At 42.3% G+C, this 23775-nt stretch overlaps 1 protein-coding gene across 5 annotated transcripts in view; it reads left to right on the forward strand.

Annotated features, from left to right (window-relative positions):
- The window catches only part of PRDM2 (PR/SET domain 2), a 108117-nt gene extending 85035 nt beyond the window's left edge, over positions 1 to 23082 (forward strand). For all 5 annotated transcript variants that reach the window (XM_030222057.1, XM_030222059.1, XM_030222058.1 and 2 more), the window contains 3 exons: positions 949 to 1059; positions 10534 to 14806; positions 23060 to 23082. In XM_030222057.1, coding sequence (XP_030077917.1) covers positions 949 to 1059; positions 10534 to 14806; positions 23060 to 23072 — 4397 coding nt within the window. In that variant the 3' untranslated portion in view covers positions 23073 to 23082. The remainder of the gene's footprint in view (positions 1 to 948; positions 1060 to 10533; positions 14807 to 23059) is intronic.
- The last annotated feature ends 693 nt before the right edge of the window (positions 23083 to 23775 follow it).

The following is a 23775-nucleotide window of genomic DNA, read 5'->3' on the forward strand; positions in this document are numbered from 1 at the left end:
CAGAACATATTAGAAATTAGCTCCTCACAGTTTATCCAGGTCACTTAAATGCCTGTAATATTCCAGAAGGCCTCTCTTCAGTTCTGTTTCTCCCTTGTAATTAGAGAGCATGTGCTTTTCTGTGTCCTCCATATCTTGCTATCCACTGGCTTTATACAGGTACAATCTGATATTAATGTCCCCTAGGGAAGGCTTTATGCCGAAACACGGCCTGTGTTGGGTCAAGTTTGGTTACCATTACTATTGAAGAATAAAGAGATTTTTAGAAGCTTGGACTTCCGTTTCTGGCCTTATTGTTCTTGGAACGTTTCTCTTCCACCATTTTGTTTCCTTTGATTTGCTGTGGAAGCTCATGTCCTCCTTTTTTGTTTTTATTGTCAGCCACCTGTATGTATATAGTCAGTTTTGCAAAGGTAGACTTTCTTCACTCAATGAGTAATTAAACTCTGGAATTTGTTGCCAGAGAATGTGGTAAAAGCAGTTAGCTTAGCAGGGTTTAAAAAAAGGTTTGGTTAATTTCCTAAAAGTAAAGTTCATAAGCCATTATTAAGATGGGAAAATCCACTGCATATTCTAGGATAAGCAGCATCAAATCTGTTTTTCTGTCCTGGGATCTTGCCAGGCATTTGTGACCTGGATTGGCTACTGTTGGAAGCAGGATACTGGGCTTGATGGTACTTTGGTTTGTCCTAGTATGGCAATGCTTATGTTCTGGGTTCAGTTTGGTTCTCTTTAATTTTGTTTTAGGAAATGAACATATAGGAGAATACATTTCACTTTTTGATAGAACTGTGGTGAGCATTGTTTTTTTGATGCTCAAATTCAGGCTTTTTAACAACTGTGCCTTTTAAAATATTGATAAATTCTGTCTTTGCTGTTTTTTTTCTGTGTTTAATGAATCACAGATGATAAATAAGGTTCATGGACTAGGGGCATCTTATTTTTCAGGGAAGAAGAAAAACGCTGAAAGTAGAAAAAAGGGAAACAAAAACCTAGATACCAAACAAAGGAGGCCAGAATCCAATATCATTTCTGCAGATATGAAGGACTTGGATCAAGGTAAGTAAGGCTTTTCTTCCTTGTCTCACCCATGTTAGACAGTTGCTGAAGGACAACCCCCCCCCCCCCCCCCCGCTTTATTTAGATTCATCCTTAAACCCCTGTATATCTCAGCCCACCCTTGAAGCGCTCCAACCAACCCAATTGTAGTAATCCATAATATCTTTCCCTTCTCCAAAAGAACTAATTTAGTTTAAACTTCCAAGTTATTTAACAAAGTTTTACAAACCGTTTCTTAGACTGTAGTCCTGCAGTTCCAACAGACATTCTCTTGATTCTTAACAACTCATGCATATGGTTATGCCAAAATGGTAAGGTAAGGAGGTTGGTCTTTAATCCATTGTAGCAAACTAAATTTTTTTTAGCAACCAGGCTTTCTTTATGAAGAAACAGAGAAGAAACCTTGTACCCGTTCCACTATATCCATTATATCTAATAGGCTTATTGCAGGGTTCGCTGTAAAAGTTCAGCCATACATATGACCCAAATGTGTCCATAGGATCTTCCAAAAGCCCAAAGTAACAGGACAGTCCTATATACAATGTTTTAAAAGTTTTTTCTTCAGTACCACACTTAGGGTACTTTCAATCTGTAGGAAGTCCCATTCTGTGCACTTTAGTTGGATGACTATACTTGCGTAGAAGAAATTTAGTAATGAAGTTCTCAAGTTGAGTACACTTGGCCAAAGCAGAACCACTGCACAAGCTTATTTTTACGTCTTCAGCTGAATAATATACAAACTCTATGTGCCACTTTTCTACAACAGGCTGAGACTGATAGAATCCCAATGTTTTCTCTAGTCCTTCATAATATCTACCCACCAAATCCTTTGTAACAGCTGGGAGAGGCCAGATCTCATCAAATTTGGGATCTTCAAAATTTACACTAAATAGTGATAGCAAAGTACGAGCATAATGGTGTACTTGCAAATAGGGATACCAGTCCCAAGCTTGCAACTCATAAGAATTTTTAAGAGTAGTAAAATCTAAGAGAGTCGCTTCACCATTCTCCATAGAATGAGACAGCATAATCAACCCATGTTTTCTTCATGCAAATATTTTCAAAAACAGAAAATAAGTTTCCCAACTATCTGAAAGGATTCATGTTAGCAAACGCATAGGTCATGAAAATGTTCACAGGAACCCAGCCAACCCCTGCAATGAATAATTGATGCTGACCTGTTAGCACACTTCAGCCGATTTCAGGTCCTGTGTCCTGCATGCTTCAGTTGCCAGGAATTTTGTTAGCCTAAAAGAGTTTGATAAAATTAAATGTATAGCACTATTATCATTAGTACAGTGATACAGGATGTATGCACGTCTTTACAGTTACTTGCAGTGGTCAGTGTGTTCCAGAAAGCATATGTGGGCCATAGGCAGAAACAAGTGGACATAATATTTTCTGGAACAAAAAGCTTTTTGAAGTATGAAAACTTTATGTACTATTCTAGGCAAAGTATAGTGTAGCTAAACAGCCAGCTTAAACCATCTTCAAATAAAAGCTTTACCATAAACTCTTAATTCTTAAACAAATCTTTATTGTAGTACTTGGAATAAACAAAGAAAATCCAACTTACAGTTCAGTTGCTTAGATAGAATTGTTGCCTTCTGCATATAGTCTGCATCTTGCCACTCCAGAAGCAAGGAGTTGGCCAGACCTCAGCCCAGCTGAGAGAGAAAGCTGTGACTCTGAAAGGAAATAAGGGGGAGAAACTACACAACGCTATTACACAGACAATGTAATTGAATACAAATACCGATAATACTCATATTAAATATACATCACAGTATACCCTGCCTGCATAAATATGGGGACAGAATACTTTAATTTCAGGAACTTAACTTTTAACATAGATGTGGTCGCCTGACAGTGTGCACATGTTGGAATCTTTATCAGCTGTTCGCTCTTCTGTGATAGTAGAAATCCTTTTGAAGACTCCAGGGTGGGCGTATCCTGGGTGCCAGTTTATCTGGGTTTAGACTGGAGAGGAGCCACTGGTGCAGTCAGATGGGACCGAAGTCAGGTGGAGGAGCTCCTGCTGGAGTACGGATGAGGAAAAATAAGAGAGGAAAAGAGGAAAGAAAAAGGAGATTAAAAAAAATCATTGGAAAGAAAGCAACTTTAAAGATACTTAAAGATAGTTGATGCCTATTAGAAAAAAATGTGTTCACCCCTGTTTATATTCAGTCATTTATTGTCTTAGTAGGGTTTTTGAATGGCATCAGTATTTTTGTCAGTTGGGAGTTACTCTGTTCTCTAACTGAAGTCATGCCATGTTGCAGGGAGAACTGTAGGAAGGTGTAATATGAATGTTAAGGATAGCAGCCATGAAGATGGTGGATTGAATTGTAATCTCTGCCTCAGTCAGTGGAATATAAAGTATGTGTGAGGTGTGGCCTCTGAATTAATCATGCACTTTGCTCTCTACCTTTTTCTTTTTACAGGCCCAGCAGTGCCATTAAGATTTCTGTTTTTCTTTTACACTTGTGCCCTTGTAGAAGTCTCAGATTCTTGTACATGTTTTATATTCTGCTGTCAAAAAAAATATTTAAAATGTGTTAAGGTAGGAGTTGGATCTTCCCAATATCTGTTTTTGACTTGAAAGAACAATTATAGATATAAAGTAAATAAGGTTTTTTTTTTTTTTAATGGTACAGTTTTTTTCACACCCTGTGATTCAGTACTTGGTGGAAGCCCCTTTTTTTTCAACAATAGCTGTTATGAGTCATTTAGGATAACTGTCTGCCAACTCCGCAAAATTGTATGGAGCTGTTTTTGCCCTTTTTTCTTGGTGAAATCACCCTAGCTGTTTGTTGCAATTTTGAAATCTTCCAAGACTTTCTATTGGGTTCAAGTTGGGACTTTGACTATGTCACTTGAAGACATTGTTTATTCTTGCTGAGCCCTACCAGTTTTCTTTATATACAATATTTGTCCTGCTAAAAGACTAATCTTCTCCCCAGTCCCAGATTGGTGGCTGACTGGAACAGGTTTTCCTCTAGGATCTGCCTGTACTCTGCATCATCTATCTTTCCCTTGATCTTCACAATTATCCTTTTATAGAAACACTAGGAAAAAATGCCCGTTTCTGAGCGGAATGAAACGGGCGCTAGCAAGGGGCCCCCTCCCTCCGTCCCTCCGAGCTACTTGCCTTGTTCGCTGTGGCGTTTCCGTTTCGGCCCTCGTCGAGTGTCATAGCTCCGCCCTCGACGTTTTGACGCGAGGGCGGTGCAGACACTCCAGTGCACACCGGATATCTCGGGCGCCTCAACTTCTGTGGAGGCTTCAGAACGATGGGGTTGCCTTTTATATAGAGAGATAAGAAAAGTCATGCTGAGTAAAACCAAGGGCCATTGAGTCCAGCATCCTGTCTCGGGCAGAGATCATCCGGATTGCAAGTGTCTGGTGGATCATAAAAAGTAGGTCTACCTGGCTAATCATTTTTTTATAGACGTCCAGGAACTTGTGCAATCATGTTTGAGTCCTGGTATGCTGATTGCCTTGACCACATTTTCTGGCAGCAGATTTCACAGCTTAATTATGCAGGTCAAGAACAATAACCTTCTAAATTGTTTTCAGTCTGCTGGCTATTAGTTTCATGGTGTTTCCTCTTGTTTTTGTGGTTAAACAGCCATTCCTGACCATCCACCGGACCAGTCTAGGAACATATGGGTTTTAGCCCTATATAAGGAGATAAAGATAGAGAAAGAAAGCTTGTTGACCTTGCTTTGTGTAGGGCACCGTGCAGCCTGCAGCTTCCCAGTATTCTGTCTCCGTCAGATGTGTTTCTGTCAGTGCTCCTGAGAAACGAGTTGGAGAACTGGTCATCTCATAGTAACATAGTAGATGATGGCAGATAAAGACCTGCACGGTCCACCCAGTCTGCCCAACTAGATAAGCTCAATATAAGATATGATGCGTTACTACATACCTATATCTTGATCTTTGTCCTTGCCATTTTAAGGTATAGACCGTAGAAGTCTGCCCAGCACTGGCCTTGTTCTCCAGTTACTGAAGCTGAATCTGTCCAGCCACAATCAGGGCAGTCTGCCCAGCACTGGCTTCACTTCCCAATTCCTGGTGCTACCATCTAATCACCGCTAAGCTTGTTTGGTTCCATGCCTTATATACAGGTGGTCATTTGGGGCTGTGCCCTGGAGTTTGCTCATCAGTTGCCCGACATCGTCATGGTTTTGCCTTGTGGTTCGACTGTACAGCCATAGGCCATTGTGCTCACACTTCAGCGTCTTCTAGATCTGGTTGTGGTGAAATCTCTGTCACCCTCAGAGTAGGGGCAAGGCTATTACTCCATTTATTTTATGGTCCCAAATAATAGGGGCTCTTTTTGGCCTCTCCTTGACCTAGGATAGGGGTGAATGCCTATCTGCCTTAAGGTTCCATTGTTTCGGATGGAGACTCTATGCTTAGTGATCGCCTTTCTCCACCCTGGCGAGTTTCTGGCCTTTCTCTAGATCTGTCAAAGATCTAACTACATATTCCAGTTAGGACAGGTCACAAGTACTGCCTCTGTTTTTGTGTCATGGTTCATAACTTGAAGTTTTGGGCCCTTCTGTTTGGGCTGGCAACTGTCTTTTGCACCTTTTTCAAGGTGATGGTGGTGGCTGCGGTTCACTTTCACTACCAGGGCTTTCAGTCCATCCTTATTTGGATGGTTGGTTTGTTTGGGGTCACTTTCTGGTGGACTCCACAACGATCACTTTTTAGGTCATCCAGATCCTGCAGCATTTTGGCTGCGAGGTGACTCAGGCAAAAGGTTGCCTGTCTTCCTTTTAGAGATTGGAATACTTGGGGGGGCCATTTCAATATGGCCCAGGGCATGGCTTTTCTCACAGAGGTGCACATGTACAAGTTGCAGGCTCAGAACTGCAGCTTGGAAGCACCATAGGTTTGGGACCATTTTCAGCTCATGGGCTCTGTGGCAGCAACCCTGGAAGTGGCCCCTTGGGCTTGTGCCCTTACTTTGCCTCTCCAGGCAGTCGTTTTGAGACTGTGGTGGTCAAAGTCATGAGAAACAAGTGCCCATGTGCTGCTCCCTCTCAGTATTTGACACAGCCTGGCCTGGTGGGACTGTCCCAGCCACCTCCTTGGGGGGGAGGGAGGGGGGGTTCTCTTGGCCTGTCTGGATGATTGTGGCCACCATGTGAGTATTTTCGGCTGGGGGGCTCATTGCTGGGACTGAGTGGCGCAGGGTGTGATTGTCCCCTCTGGAAGCCTCTTAGTCCATCAACTGTTTGGAGGCGTTCATTTGACATTGGTGGAGTGCCTCCATTTGCTCTGGGGGAAAGCAGTCTGGGTGATGACAAAGTGATGGCAGTGGCCTATATCAGTAAGCACATAGGCACCAGGAGTCAGTCAGTAGCCCTGGAATTTGAAGGTGAACTTCCTGGCATTGTCAGCGGTCCACTTAGCCAGAAAGGAAATTTTTCTGGTAGACTTTTTCATGTGTTCTCTGATGTATCCACGGGACAGACAGCTTTCCAGCTCTTCCTGAATCAGTGGGGGCAGCCTGTCTTTGACCTCATGGATTCAGTCAGGAATACCAAGGTGGATCACTTCTTCAGTCGCTAGAAGGATGTGACCTCAATGGGAATAGATGCCGTTGTACAGGGAAGTCTTTTAGCCCTAGCACCTCATGAGTCAGGTTCTTAGCAGAATAGCACATCACCCCTTTTTGGTCTTTTTAGTGGCTCTGGCTTGACCCTCAAAGGCTGTAGTACACAGACCTGGTTCAGCTACTAGTGAAGCCCTGCTTCCTTGGCCCAAGGGTTGAGGGTTGTTCAGGTAGGTTCTGGTAAAAATGGAGGATCCGGATCCCTTCTGGCTTACAGTTTGGCCCTTCAGAGGTGGCCCCTAGCAAGGTGAGGTTTTTCTCCCGTGGTTATTGCCACTTTGCTCAGTTGCAAGTCGTTCACGTAATTTGTCTTGCCTCCGGATCTGCGATATTTTTGAAGCATGGTGCAGATGGTGCTCCCCTCTCCCCATGCAAGGCTCAGATCCTGGAGGTGCTCAGTTTTCTGCAGCAGGGATTCAGCCATGGGTTGGCATTGAACTCGCTCATAGTCCAGTTGGTAGCCTTATGTTAAAAGGCAAGGTGCTAGTGGTTTCCATGGCACTTAATAGGGACATTGCATGATTTTTGAAGGGGGTCACCCACCTGCCAGCACTCATTTGATCGTCTTCCCCCTCCCCCCTGGGATTTGACTCTGGTGCTGAACATACTTTCAGTGCCTCTCTTTGAGCCCCAGAAGTTGGCCTCTCTCAAGGACCTTTTTGATGGCGTTTGATGTCGAAACTGCCAGCACTGTCCTATCGGGAGCCATATCTCTTTCTCAGAGGATTTGGTGTCCATTCACACTATCCCTTTGTACCGAAGGTGATTTTTCCTTTCTGAGTGAACCAGGAGGTCTATTTTCTCTCCTTTGTGAATCAGGGATCAGACTTGAAAGCCAGAAGCCTCCACAAACTGTGATATCTGCAGATTCCTGCTTCGGCGCTTGCAAGAGATGAATGCCTTTTGGTTCTTGGATCATCTGTTCTAATGGTTGATGCAGTGGGCTGAGAATGAAGAGAACCGGGTTCAGTTCCCACTTTGTGACTCTGTGCAAGTCACTTAACCCTTCCATTGCCTCGGGGACATAAACTTAGATTGTGAGCCCACTAGGGACAGAGAAAGTACCTGTATAGAATATGTAAACTGCTTTGGTTGTACCATTGAAAGGCGGTATATCAAATGCAATACCCTTGCCCTTACCTTTTCCATGGGCCCCCGAAAGGGCCAGGTGGTGTCCATTGCCTGCTGGATAAAGGTGGCCATCAAGGCTGCCTATATTTGCAGGAACAAACAGTGCTGAAGAGTTGGAAGCAATTTTTGGTGAGTCACAGTTGGTTGGTAAAAACATACCAACTCGAGCTCTAGCATTAAAATAAAAACTTACAACATTGTAATATATGGTAAATTTATAATTTTATGCTTAGTTCCAGAACATTTGCCAGTATTTTAGACCCAGAGCAAAATATTTAAAGCTTAGTATCAGTTGGAGTCGGACAGTAGAAAAATAGAGGTGTCAGAGCGGAAAGTTTGTGTACAGAACAAGCACTTCCAGCTTATGAGCACACTTAACTCATGCTCAGGTGACATCTTCAGCAGAGGCCCAAGTAACAGCTTGTTCCATTCCTTTGTGACTGGATGTGCTAGCCAGAGCCCAGTTGGACTTGGGCAGAACCATCATTCAGGGGACTTTGTCTTCCTCCACCCAATGCGTTTCTATTGGAGTACACCCCAGTCAATAGGACGGTGCAGCTGGATGCTAAGGAAGTTGACAATTAGTCATACCTGTTGATTTCCTTTTGTTTTTAGTCCTCCTAGACCACTAATCTTCAAGATTGGTGGTCTACGTATCAATTTGCTCTTCCTGGACTACTTTGGTTGGCACAGTCCTTTTTTGGAGCTTTGTGCTGTGTCTAAATTCTGGCTGTGGTTGTTGCACCCAAGCCTACCTTTCTGACCTTGTTGTACAATAACTTGTCTTTGAGGTCATCTTAACCTGACAGCTGTGTAGACATTTGCTGTTCCCAGAGGGGTTTAGTTCATCTTGCTTGTTCTTGAGCTGTTGCTGATATCCTGTTTGCTGATAATTGAGGACCAAGCCAGGTCCACTAGTCTTAGCTGAGTGGACTAAAGGAAATCATTGGGCTCAGTGGCCTAGATTTGCACAGGGGCTCAGTAGTTGTATTCTTCCCTTGATGATAGCCTGGACACCATCTTAGGGAAAGTTCTGGGTTACTGGTATAAGATTGCAAGCAGTATACACCTGCTTGGATTTTGAGGCTCTGATGTTCAGGCATCCGTGGTGGGAGGATGGGAGATGTTTCCTGTGACTAACTTGCGTCAGGTCCTGTTTTTCTCCCACCTTAGATGGTGCTTGAAACTTTGATATGTCCCATTCATTTGGCCTATCACAAAAAAGGATTTGAGAGTATCACTTCTGTATAACCTCTAATGTTTATCTCCTATATTGGCACCAAAGTATTTTTCTATATGTATGACTATGGTTCTGTGAAGTGCATTTCAGAATATTTTAGCTGTAAAGGTCAATATTTCCTTTTGAGGGGAAAAAAGCCTCGGCAGAAAGCTCAACCAACCTCCCAAAAAGAATGTTGAAAAACAACGTGGGTGGAAAGAAATCAACGGGCTGTTTAATCTTCACGGGCTCAAAAAAAAAACCCCTTCTAACTCCAAAACTGTAGTGTAAAAATGCTGACTTCGCAGAGCTGACTTCAAGTGGATCCCCAAACATGAAAACTTAATTATCATGTAGAACAGGTACTGTGCAAGTGGTCAGTCCATCACCGACTTTGGCCAGAGTTTTCGTAATCAGCTGTCTCAAGGCATAGAGGACCATTAATATGAGGCACATTTAGCCTTAGTATAATGGGATCACCAAGCCATTTGGGACCACCATTCATTTGGCCTAACAGATGAAAAGGAAGGTAAAACTTGTTCTTACCTGTTAATTTCTTTTCCTTGAGTCCTGCAATACCAGTCCAGGGCTCTTAAGTATATCATGCTTGCTAGTGAATCGGGCTGGTAGCTCTTAGTACTCATGGTACTAACTTCTGAACTTCTATCTGTAGGTTGATCTATACCATTGATTCTAAAAGGGGATCTTTTCTGTTAATCTACGTTCATGATACATTGATAATGCTATAATAATGTTCCATGATGGGATCTGTGTTAATCCATAATGTTGGCCCCTTATACTGGTGATGCCACTGAACTGTCAGTGTTCTCTGCCTTCATCTACTAGTTGGGAGGAGGGGGCATAACCCACTCATCTGGATTGACCTGGCAGGACTCCAGGAAAGTAAATTAGCAGCTAAGAAAATTTCACATTATTTTTAAAGCAGTGCATCCTAAACTTTTATCCCATGTGACCCCATTTTAACACTTTAAAAATTCACATGACTCCAGTTGGTGATGAAAACAAAATAGCAGACTCCTACTTTCTGATCCTGTTCCTTCACTTACCCAAAGCATGAATGCAGCAACAATAGTAACAGCAGTCAGTGCGGGACCCTGTGTGTCAGTGTACGCTCATAGATGCTAGTACTCGGCCTGATTTTCTAGTGTAGCTGGGAAATCCACACATGAGGTCAATGCTCACAGACTCATCTCATGCTGACTGGCGCTACTGGGCATAAGTCATAGTTGAAGTCCAAAGGGAGGGGAACAGACTTGTTTCCATTACCCCCATCTACTGATGATGCATCCCGTTTGGGGTTCAGACCCACAAGTTGAGAAACCACTGGTGTAAAGTGTTACAAAGGTGCCAGTACTTCAACTTCAGATCTTATTTCTATAGTGCTTCAATTTGTCCCTTCCCTTACTGCATATAGGGAGGAGCAGTGACAGAGTTTTATAAAGAACTGCTAATATTTTTTTTATTTTCTTAGGTCCTAAAGAAGAAGATGAGAAACCTTCTGTTTCTGCAATTCTGTCAGTGGAACAGACTGTTGTGATTCAAGAGATGGTAAATCAAGATGCACTCCCTAACTTCATGGCTTCCATTCCTCCTTGTAAGCCTCAAAACCTGTCTGAGGATAGATTAAAAGCAATAACATGTGAAACAGATAAAAGTATTGGTGGTGACAACACACTTAAAGAAAGCTCAGAGAAAGATTCTACAACTGAGTGTGAAGAAAACTCAGAGACTTTAGATGAACAAAAGAGCACAAATGAAGAGAATTCTGAAAGCTCACCTAAGAAGAAGCCTGTTTTGAAAGCACCAAAAACAAAAGTAGAACCATATGGTGACCTGTTAGAAACTTTCATGTTTCCTTGCCAGTATTGTGAAAGAAAGTTTACAACTAAGCAAGGACTCGAGCGCCACATGCATATCCATGTGTCGGCTATTAATCATGCTTTCAAATGCAGGTACTGTGGAAAAGCCTTTGGTACACAGATCAACCGGCGTAGGCATGAACGGCGTCATGAGGCAGGGCCGAAAAGAAAACCTTCAACCTCGATGACTTCTGAGGAAAATACGGACAGCCAAACTCCTGTGAATGAGGCATCTCAAGTATCCGCAGATGAACAGAGTACATCTGATACTCTACAGGACTTCAATATCTTGGATTCCGAGAAAGGTCCCCAAGAAATAAATTGTTTTACAGAAGAGAATGGTGAATCTAAAGAACTGCATCCATGCAAATACTGTAAAAAAGTTTTTGGAACTCATACAAATGTGCGTAGACATCAGCGCAGGGTCCATGAACGCCATCTTATTCCTAAAGGGGTACGACGAAAAGGATGTCTACTTGAAGAACAACGGCTTCAAACAGAACAGGCACAACCAACCCAAAATGTATATGTAACCAATACAGAAACTGAAGAGGATGGTGAAGTAGATGATGTATACATAATGGGCATTTCTAACAATATCTCAGAAAACTTAAATTACTATATTGATGGTAAAATTCCGTGCAACAACAGTACTAGTAATTGTGAAGTAATTGAAGTTGAATCCAATTCTGCTGATATATATGGACTGAACTGTTTGCTTACCCCTGTTACTATGGAAATTTCTCAAAACATGAATGCCTCGCAACCACCCATGACTGATAACCTTCAAAAAGAATCCTCTAGTAGCGGACAAAATGATCCCAAAAGGAGGAGGACAGCTAGCCCTCCTTTATTACCCAAAATTAAAACGGAAGTTGATGCTGAACCTATAACAGCAACGTGTTCTCTTAATCTTCCTCTTAGTATCTCAGTGACTGATAATTTATCTTTTCATAAAGAGAAAAGTATTTATTTATCTTCAAAACTTAAACAACTTCTCCAAACCCAGGACAATAATAAACTAAATCCAGCATTATTGACTGAAGTCCCTAAACTAGGGCTTGCTACGTCATCATCCTCCTCCTCTTCCCCATCCATTTTACCTACAGTTTCTAACAGATTTAAGAGGAGAACCAGCACACCTCCCAGTTCTCCACAGCACAGCCCAGCACTTCGAGACTTTGTAAAACAAGGTGATGGAAAAACAATGTGGAATGATGGACTTGGTTCAAAAATCCCTAAATTGGAAAGTCATGAAAGCTCTCCAGCATGGAGCTTGTCTGGGAAGGAAGAAAGGGAAAATGTGAGCCCTTTATGCACTGATGAATATAAAAAGTCAAAAGACTGGACAAGCAATATCACTTTTGGTAATGTATGCAACCAGCAACCGTTGGATTTATCCAGTGGTGTTAAGCAAAGATCTGAAAACAACAATAAGACTCAAGTTCCTTGGGAATCTGTATTAGACCTTAGTGTACACAAAAAATCTTGCAATAGCACTGAATCAAAGGAACTCCAAGGAAATAATTCAGTGCAGCCAATCTGCAGTGGTATTAAAAAGAAGAAACCTACCACTTGCATGCTACAAAAAGTTTTATTGAATGAATACAATGGAATAGATGTAACTGTAGAAAATACATCATACTTGAACAGGAGTCCAAGTTCGTGCAACACAGAAGAATCTATACAACCTGACGTTAGTTCTTGTTCATCTCTGCCAGCTGTGACTTCTCCTTGTAACTCACCTTCTTCACCTATGCTACAGTTCTCTGGTGAACACACACACAAGACACATCCTCATCAGTCACCACCACATCTGACTCTAACAAATGTACCCTCCCCTCAACCATGTCCTCCTACTTCACCACCACCTCTCCTTCCTTCATGCTCATCATCACTATCTAATGTAAGTTCACACTCGCCTCTTCCACTCCTGTCACCTACAGGATCTCTTTCTCTGTCACCTGTTCCCTCTGATGATGACCCTTCCAACTCCATGACGTCGCTTGGTCCTCCCACCCTCTTTTCATCCTCCTCTTCCTCCATGGTCTCCTCTTCTTCTTCCTCCACCTCTTCTTCACGTTCCTCGTCTCCTCCGTCTCTTTCAGTTGTTTCCCCTCCAGTAAATCCAGAGCCTTTCCTCGCAAAACCTCTTAAAGAGGAGACAGTTGAGGAGGAGATGATGGCAGTCGAAAAGTCACAGATGGCAAATGAACCAGAAACAGGAAAAGTTCCGGAGACCTTCAACAAAAGCTTTGTGTGCAATGTTTGTGAATTACCCTTCCAGTCTATTAAAGACCTTACCAAACATTTATCTGTGCATGCTGAAGAATGGCCCTTTAAATGTGAATTCTGTGTGCAGCTGTTTAAAGATGCATCAGGTTTGTCAGAACATCGTTTTTTATTGCATGGTGTTGGGAAGATATTTATTTGCTCTGTCTGTAAGAAAGAATTTGCATTTCTGTGCAACTTGCACCAGCATCAGCAGGATCTCCACCCAGATAAAGAATACACCCATCACGAATTAGAAGGTAAAACGCTGAGACCTCAGAATTTCACTGATCCCAGCAAGGTAAACACAGACTATATACGGAGTTTGCCAACAGATTCCTTGCTACCCTCTCAGGAGGAGGATGGAGATCTAAATGACTCGTCAGAAGAGCTTTATACAACCATAAAAATAATGGCCTCTGGAGAAAAGACAAAGGATCCAGATGTGCGCATGGGCCTCAATCAGCATTATCCAAGCTTTAAACCCCCTCCATTTCAGTATCACAATAGAAATCCACTGGGTATTGGGGCTACTGCCACAAACTTCACTACTCACAATATTCCACAGACATTTGCTACAGCAATTCGTTGCACTAAATGTGGAAAGAGTGTCGATAATATGCCTGAATTACACAAACACATTTTGGTATGTGCTTCTGCCAGTGATAAGAAAAGATATACCCCTCAAAAGAATCCAGTACCATTGAAACAGACTGTACATCCCAAAAATGGATTGGTTATTCTAGATGGTTCTGGGAAAAATGCCTTCAGGCGTATAGGACAGCCTAAAAAATTGAATTTCAGCATTGAGATAAGCAAACTATCTTCTAACAAATTAAAACTTACTGCGTTGAAGAAAAAGAACCAGCTTGTTCATAAGGCAATCTTACAAAAAAATAAATCTGTGAAACATAAAGCAGATCTAAAAAGTAGTATAGCTGATTCTGAATCTCACATCTGTCCATTCTGTAGCAGAGAGTTCACGTATGTTGGCAGTCTAAATAAACATGCAGCTTACAGCTGCCCCAAAAAACCCACTTCTCCCACCTCTAAAAAAACTACTTCATCAAAGAAAGGTGGACATGCTTCATACGCTGTAAACAGTGAGAGAGGGAGCAGCCAGCGAAGGCGAACAGCAGATGCAGAGATCAAAATGCAGAGCACACAGACTCGGTTAGGAAAAACAAGAGCTCGAAGCTCAGGACCAATGCACATTCAGTTGCCTTGTGCATCACTAAAATCCAAGCAAAGTGCAAAATACTTTCCTCATGTTAGGTCTAAAAAACAGACTTCTGCTACAAAAAACTCAAGTCTCTTAAGAATGGTCAGAATCACTCCAGTTGAGATGAAAAAAACAAAAACAGTGGCTCAAAGCCATTCTTCACAAGTCATGCGCAAAACATCCCGGAAGTTGCATGTCCGTGTCCAAAAAAATAAAGCAGTTTTACAGAATAAATCTACATTGGCAAACAAGAAAAGACTGGAAAAGTTTACTGTCAAATCCAGGGAAAGAATAAGTGGACCTATAACACGAAGCTCCCAACTAGCAGCGAGTATGGAGCCCTCTGACAATAAGAGAGACGATATTGGAAAACAAGAATTGAGAGAATTCAGGTAAACGAAATAAAAATGACGACATGCATTTGTTATTGAACTGGTAGTTGATGACGTACTTGATGATTTCTGAAATTTCTATCCAAATCAGCAACACAAGCTCATATCAGCAGTACAACATATATCTTAACTGTTCTACCATTGCGTCAGCATGTTTCTCTTCCAGGTATCTGAATCATAGACATGTATCACACACATATACCAGAGCCGGTGGTTGGGAGGAGGGGCAGGTGGTTGAGAGGCGGGGATAGTGCTGGGCAGACTTATACGGTCTGTGCCAGAGCCGGTGGTTGGGAGGAGGGGCTGGTGGTTGGGAGGCGGGGATAGTGCTGGACAGACTTGTACGGTCTGTGCCGGAGCCGGGGTTGGGAGGCGGGGCTGGTGGTTGGGAGGTGGGGATGGTGCTGGGCAGACTTGTGCGGTCTGTGCCGGAGCCGGTGGTTGGGAGGAGGGGCTGGTGGTTGGGAGGCGGGGATAGTGCTGGGCAGACTTATACGGTCTGTGCCCTGAAGAGCACAGGTACAAATCAAAGTAGGGTATACACAAAAAGCAGCAAATAGGAGTTATCTTGTTGGGCAGACTGGATGGACCGTGCAGTTCTTTTTCTGCCGTCATCTACTATGTTACTATGTAAATGCGCATAACTTTTGATAGCTTTCAAAGAAGAAAAACTAAGCTGCATTTGAATCCGTAGCGAATAGAATTGTCAGCTAGCAAGTAAATTAATTGGCAGCATCAAATACTTAAGAACCTGACTGTACAAGAGTATCGTAACACATAGTTTAAGTTTAAAAGTGTAAGAATATTTATTTTTTATTTATTTATTGTACAGTTATACCCCACGTTTTTCCCACAGTTGTGCAGGCTAAAGTGGCTTACAATGCAATTAAATTCAAATACAATAAAATTAATTAGAATAGGAGGAACGGGGAAGGAGAAGAGAGTCTAAAATGGTCCGTAGGTACATGTTGATAGAAAGGACTGCAGGTAATATGTTGAATCCTTGGAGTTGGCTGAACAGACGACCAGACACACCAACATGACCTCGCACGATGTTGCTCCTCGACCGTCCACTGCTGCTCCCAGGGCAAATGTTACCTTATGAAATGTGTTAAAGCTAGAAGCAATGGAAGGCCATGAACTACCAAGGGAGAACCCTGCTCTTATAGAGTGTGAGCTTTCAAAAGCTATTTATTAGGGTACAGTTTACTTGGGCAAAACGGGCTGTCTCAAAATAGCTCACCCTTAACCTGGCTAAGAGTACACACAGGGTCCACAATGCACATACCTTTAGTTAGATTAGAAGGGGGAGGAAGGGTATCTGTATCAGGGGGAAAAAAAAAACACTGGTGATGATTTACCAAATGTTCAGGGTACTGTCCCAAGGGTAGTTTTCAGAATGAAAGTATATTTCTATTGGTACAAAGACAGTAGGTAAAAATACCTGTAGCAATACAGGCAGTTTTACCAAGGCGTATAGCCACCGTGTTAAAATATTGCCCTTTATATGTCAGAGAATCCATAATTCCTAGTGGCAGTTTGATGTTGAATTTGCAGAAAGTGTGAAATACAGATCAGGAGAAAATCTGGGGTATGAACTATTCTTGACCGTCATTGGCTTTCTGTAGGTCCCGAAAGTCACATTTCCCTGCCTTGATCTAGTCCACCTGTCCTTGGGTAACAAAGGCAGTGTAATTATTTTCTTCCTTTAAAATCTTTAGTTGCAGTTCAGATACATGTGCTGCCACACCTACCATGGATCACACATGTTTTTTTAAGTGCTAGATATATAAAATGCATCTGGATCCTGTTTGGAAAGACGCAGTAGGAATTCAAGCTTGGGTTATGGATTCAGGTCAAGTAAAATTTTGCTGAAACTGTTTTTTCAGGTTTTTTTTTTTTTTTAAAGCATCGTTTGTTAAAATCACATTAATATAACTATTAAATGTACCCTGATTTACATTAAACAATAGTGCCATATTAAGTTTAAAAAATAGCTGCAGGAAATATTTTGACATACTTTCGTATACTTGGTCTGGTCATACAACAACATTGTGCATGTCACTGCAAAAAAAAAGGAAAATTCTCAAAGCAATGTACCGAGGTAAAATTGTTTTGCTGAAAATGTACATAGCCTTCCATAACATGCATGCTTTTTAGCCAGATTGTGAATTTGTTTTCCTGGAGGAGGAAAATAGCACACATACATGATAATAGTATGTGCACAGTTTACCCTTTCCATCCAGGTCACAAGTGCTTGAAAGAATTTCAAAAGGTAGGTCGATTCCATGCTCCTTATCCCAAATCTACCTTTAATGATGATTTATAAACTTTCCTCCAGACATGTGTCCAAACCTTTTATAAAACCTTGCTAGTCATTTGTCCACCCTGACTCTTTTTTCTGGGAAACAGGGAAGGCGGTCTTGTGCGGGGAAATTATTTCCTATCTCGCACATCATACGAAGAAGTTGAATACATTTTGATGCTTCATGCCCAACTTCACCAGGTCCATAGGGAATTCGCCAGTAATTTAACAGGGGAACTGAAAGAACAGTATATCCAATTACAGAGCGCCCTTAATAGCCTTATTCATAGACGGATGGTAACTACCTTGCAATTTGGCAGACATTTTTTTAAATGTGGTAAATAAAATGGGCACTTGTCTGACCAGATTGATTCACACTGAGACAGGACCCTGTTTTATCCTGCTTCTCTGAGACTTAGCGGGCAGTAAAGTTTCTAACAATCACATACTAAGCTCTTGTGTAATTGTTATGCTACTTTATATACTGCCCGAGACTCGGAAGCAGATGCCCAGGAATCCTTTCTTAGGGATTTGCTCTTTCTAGCATTGCAGGAAGAGGACTTAGAGTTGCTTAATGCCCCCATATACCCAAGAAGATACAGTTGCTTCTTTGAACCTTGGCTAGAAGGAAAGCCCCGGGACCTGATAACCTTCCCCTAGAGTTTTATAAACTCTTGGACTATCATGTAATCCCCAAGTTACAGAGCTTAATTATGCACTGAACGAAAAAAATATTTTCTCTGATAACAAGCAGAATAGCCAGTCCTCACAGCTTAGGTGATGTCACTGGTGGAGCTTGCGCATGAGAAACTACTCCAGCACAGTTTAATTAAAAGCTGCTGAGCCATGTCACTGGGCATTTGCATCAATTCCCATCTGTCACTGTTGTGCAGGATCAGCTCTGTCTTCATCTTTCCATGGAGCCAATCGGTCAACGTAACAGGAGCTTGTATCAAGACTTGCATTTCATTTGTAAAACTCTAAATCTGCTTGATGTCACAGTTGTGCTGTAGTTTTCCCAATGGCTATGGATTTTCAGCAGTTTTCAAGTTCCTTGATTAAGGACCTCAGGCTTCCAGTTCAAAACTGAGTCGTTCAATTTTGCTTCAACTAAATTCCTGAACAATATGTCCCAGAAAAAGGCCTCCAGTGTCTTTGACAAGTGCAGCTGCTGCAGCAGAACCCATATCCATTACAGAAGGGCCTGACCATGAATCCTTTCACTGTAAATTATATTCACAAGTGTCCATGAGAGGTCTTCATAGTAGTTAGCAGGAAAGAATTTTTTGACACCAATAAGTCTGGTCCATTGACTTAGCATTTGTGTCCCAGGGTCCCAGACCTGGTTGCATTGGAATCAAGAGAGCATTAATCACTGTCAGCATCGAGCATTAATAGGGGCTTTGGGGACCAGTCATCTGAGTTCTGCCTAAAGGAGGGATTTGACTTTGACACCTATTTTATTTATTTTCGGCACGCGATATACCGCAAGTGATCCCAGAGTCAATTATGCAGTTTACAGTTTCTATTACAGGTTCTTTGCACTGTCCCTAATGGGCTCGCAATCTAAGTTATATATTGCAGCGTTTCCTGGCCAGTTCTAGAGTATCCCATAGGAATAAAATGGGTTCTTGGCTTATAGCATGCGCTAAATCCATTAGCACACTTTAGTAAAAGGAGCCCTAAATGCCTTGTGGTCATAGCATATCTGCGCAGATTGAATGTGCCCATTTTGTCATGAGCAGTTCTCAAAGGAACAAGAAGGATCTGTGCAGGGCAACCATCCAGGTGCTAGAGTAAGTGGAGTTTGTCATAAGCTATCCCAAATCTGTCCTAACCTGTCGCAACAGCTGGAATTCATAGGTGCTCTGCTAGACTTTTGACTGAGTTGTCTTTCTTCCACAGCAAAGTCACCAAGTTAGTATCTATAATAGAAGAAATCTGAAGGTGTTAGCAGACATCAGGATGGAACATTTTGGGCTACATGACCTTATTGGTAAATGTAATTCCCCTGGCTTGTCTCAAAATGAGACAGGCTAAATGGACCTTGAGCACTTAGTGGACACAGGCCACGCACAAGCTCCAAGACATCATATCTGTTCACAACAGTGGCGCTCCTAGGGGGGCTGACACCCGGGGTGGATCGGCGATGCGCCCCCCCCCCCCCCCCCCGGCGAAACGCGACTATCCCCCCCTCCCCTTACTCTGCTATCCCAATCCCTGGGGTCTAGAGGGAGCTGCTAGCTGCCCTGCATCCTCCTGGTGATTCCGGCTCTCGGCGTTTCAAAATGGCCGCCGAGAGTTGAAGCAGCCTCGCGAGACTTCAACTCTTGGTGGCCATTTTGAAACGCCGAGAGCTGGACTCACCAGGACAGGAGGATGCAGGGCAGCAAGCAGCTCCAGGCAGGAAAGAGGGGGCTCTTTCCTGCCCCGAAGAGGTACCTCTAGACCACCAGGGATTGGGATAGCAGAGCGAGGGGAGGGGGAGGAGAGATGACAGGGGGGAGGTGAGCTCCCCCCAGTGAAACGACCCCCCCCCCCCCCCAGCGCCTCTTTACCTGCTGCGGGAGGGGGGGGTGGCGACGCACGTCTGTCAGCAACGCTCGTTTCTTGCTCCCTCTGCCCCGTTACAGGAAATAACCCGTTCCGGGGCCAGAGGGAGCAGAGAACGAGAGTTGCCGACAGACGCGCGGCACCCCCCCCAGCGGTGTGCACCCGGGGCGGACCGCCCCCCCCCCTTAGTACGCCACTGGTTCACAAACCCCTCCAAAATTTTGTGAACAGTTTAATTCAGTTTGGCAGAGGCGTGGAGGAGTAGCCTAGTGGTTAGTGCAGTGGACTTTGATCCTGGGGAACTGGGTTCGATTCTCACTGCAGCTCCTTGTGACTCTAGGCATTGCCCCAGGTATAAATACATACCTGTATATACTATATAAACCACTTTGAATGAAGATGCAAAAACCACAGGCAGTATATCAAGTACCATTCCGTTTCCCCTTTTCCTTCCAAATTCCATTTCACACAACACATAAGCCACTTTGGACGCATCAGTTTTGGGAGCCATATAAATAGGTTTCAACTTAGAGAGTTAAATAACTTGCCCAAGAACATAAGGAGCAGCATTGGAATTTGAATCGGGCTTCCCTGCTGTATTGCATGCATACATCGTCTGGGTTAATTATGCACATATTTTCAAAAGTATGCATTTAAATGCTAATGCCTCCCCAGGAACACATCAGTTCAGTAAACTTGTACATGCCTGTATATACATAACTTTACATGCATAAAGCCTATCGCTGTGTAAGATTCTGCTCTTGGAAAATTACCTAAGTGGGTGTAAAGGTTTAACAGGTAAAGCTGGTTTTGGTTTATATGTACCTGTGTGATTGATTGTAAATGAACAGGTTTGAAAAATTAGATGTACTAACAGTGGTGAGAGTTTGTGAACCCCCCAGAATGGTGTATTTGAACTCAAACTTCTGAAAACATGGTTAGATTTAATCTAAACTCCAATAAGTGATAAAGGGGCCCTTTTACTAAGCAGTGGTAAGCTCACCACCGCAGGCTTGCTGCGCGGCAATCCGGAACTACTGCTGCTCCACCGCAGGTAGTTCTACCTCCAGTGCATTGCATTTCCGGCGCTGGTGGAAATATTTGAAAAATATTTTCGCAGGTGGTTACCTGATGATAATCACTGCCCGGTTACTGCTGGGGTTAGTTCAGGAGCCCGTACCAACGGGTGGCGGTAAGGGCTCCCCCCCCCCCCCCCCCAAAATGACCATATGGCAAGTTCGAACTTACCACACAGCCATTTCATTTTTCACCATTTTTACCGCGGCTTATTAAAAGGGCACCATTAAATAAAGAACTCAGACAAAATAGATTTATTTTATTCAACATTAAGTATCTTGTGAAAAAGTATGTGAACCCTTTATTCAATAACCAGTGGCACCTTGAGCCACAATAAATGTTTCCTATAACTATTGATAAGTCTCTCACATCACCCTTGAAGACTTTTGGACAGTCTTCCATACAGAGTTGTTTCAGGTATTTAACATTTGAGGGCTTCCTTACATGAGTAACTCACATCAGGTATTGCCACCTTTGAATACATTATCATTTTGACATCAACTTCACAACTGTTGATATGTTTAAACCTGTTCCTGAGGTCTGTAGAATAATAATTCAACAATTTGTTCTCTTTGCCTTTTGTGTGTTGTCCATTCTTCCATCAAACTGTTGCCCAGTGATACAAAATATGGCCACAAGGTTAATTACTGACAGTAGAAACTTTGACTTCAATCACTCCCATCCTTTTGGAACTTCATTGATTCCCCATAGAATGGTGAATGGTATTTAAAATGAGGTTCTTTCCATTTCTTATTGGCACATTCTTTTGTTTCATAGTGCCCTTCTCAAACTTTACTCTGTCAGGGTTGTCTCTTCCTTACAACTATTTTTTAAGAATGAAGACGTGTAACGGTGTTGTCCTTGAGTGATCCTGAATTATGGAATAAATTGCTCTTAGCAGTATGGCTGGAAACTGATACGATCAGTTTTAAGAAGTTGTTAAAGGATTTCTATTTCCAAACAGCCTTTCTGTTTTATAATATACTAGTAAAAAAGCCCTGTTTCTGATGCAAATGAAACGGGGGCTAGCAAGGTTTTCTTCTGTGTGCATGTGGGAGTGTGTGTGTCCCTGCCCTCTGCCCTCTTTCTCCCCTCTGAGTCCTTCACTGTTACAGAGAGAGCAAGGGCGGGGCAGACACTTATGGGGAAACCGGATATCTCTCCCCCTTCACACTTCCGGCTGGAGGCTTCATAGAACGTTGGTGGTGCCTTTTATATAGAGAGATTTATTTGGTTAGGTGCTATTAGTTTATTTCAGTTTTATTTATTGTGTATATTGTCTTTGTGTATTTTAGTCATATATAGGGGCCCTTTTACTAAGCCGCGTAGGCGCCTACTCGCGCCCAACACGCACCAATTCAGAGATACCACCCAGCTACCGCATGGCCTGTGCGGTAATTTCATTTTTTTATGTGTGCTGAAAATCTATTTTATTTTCTGGTGAACAGCAATAAGCGATTACCACACTGTTAACGCGAGAGACCTTTCCACTAAGTCAATGGCTGGCTGTAAGGTCTCAAACCCAAAATGGATGCGCGGCAATTTTAATTTTACTGCACATCCATTTTTGGCAAAAATAAAAACATTTTTTTTTTTTTGCAGGTGTACTGAAAAATGGATCTGCGTGCGCCCAAAACACGCGCCTACACTACCGCAGGCCATTTTTCAGTGCACATTAGTAAAAGGACCCCCATATTGTTTTATCATTTCTTAGGTTTTCCTTGTATTTTGCCTAGGGACTATAGCGATGGGCAATTTACACATTTTTTTTAAATTAAGATCACTGGTTCAAAAACAACTCTAAAGCCAAATTGGCTAGCAGTACTTCAGGACTGACTTAAGAAACGCTGCCTTAAACATTGAATCTTGTTAGGGGATTAATGAATTGTTAAATCTGCTTCTGATATCACTTAACAGATTGTATTGCTCCTGCTACGGTTCTTTATCACAAATCCAGTCAACAGAAAAGGCTGCTAATGATAGGGAAAAAAAAGTTGGTTCAAGCCATGTTTTGTCAAGCCTCTATCGGAGTTCAACGCCCTGCACATCTCACTACTATGTAGTAGAGCTAAATAAATGTAAAAGTTTTGTGGAATATATTGAGACATTACAATATCTATTAACAGTACATCTAGTGTGGGAAGTGTGGCATCTTTTTGAATGCTCAGTATCATAGGATACAAATAACCTTTCAGATGCCTTGTCTCAAACCTGGTTTCTGCTTTTCCTATCTCTCACTTGTCTATAATTGTGTAGTTTTGTTTAGAAAAATAATTGAATTTTTTTTTCCACTAATACTCTTGCTTCTTAATTCAAAGGAACCTTCTGTGAAGAATGGGGAGAAAAAACATTTGAGAAAAAAAGACAGTATAGAGCTGTTTGCTTGCTCAGCTTAGAATAAACACTATGATAATGGATATGTGGATGAGCCAGGCTTGCAAAACCAGTTTGAGCTGACTCTCATAAACATATATAGTTTATGACTGCAGGCTTCTTTTGAAAGACTTCATTCATGTTGGCCTGTATGTTTTCTCCAGTGCACCCAAGGCCATGCTGGGCTTCAAGATTATTTAGGGAAAAAAAGATGAGCAGGCTGGGCTGAAGATAACGTGCTGCTGTTGGACCGAATTGGAGTTTTTCTCCTGGGCCGTGTTGGTTGCCAGATGGAGGGAAGAGAGACACTTTCAAATTATCCTTGCCAGCAGTGTCTTTGGAAGTTTTATAAGTCATTACATGCTTGAGGATTGGTGGAATACAAACAGCTACATTCGACTAACATGCAATGGGTTTTATTCTAATCTTCAAAGAATTAAAATCCATCAGGCGATGACCATAGTTCCAACAGCACGATAAGTCCTTTCTGTGTTTGAAGATTGTCTACTGACCAGGGTGGATGGGAAGAAAGAAGACCCTTTTTTTTTTTTTTTTTTAAACCTTTTCCTGTTGTTTTTTTGTTGTTTTTTTTTTTAAACATCCACATGGACCCATACACGTTAGAAATTTTTTTTGGCACTAATTAACTGCTAAAATCTCA

Source organism: Microcaecilia unicolor, chromosome 13 (assembly GCF_901765095.1).
Source record: "Microcaecilia unicolor chromosome 13, aMicUni1.1, whole genome shotgun sequence".
NCBI classification, from domain to species: Eukaryota; Metazoa; Chordata; class Amphibia; order Gymnophiona; family Siphonopidae; genus Microcaecilia; species Microcaecilia unicolor.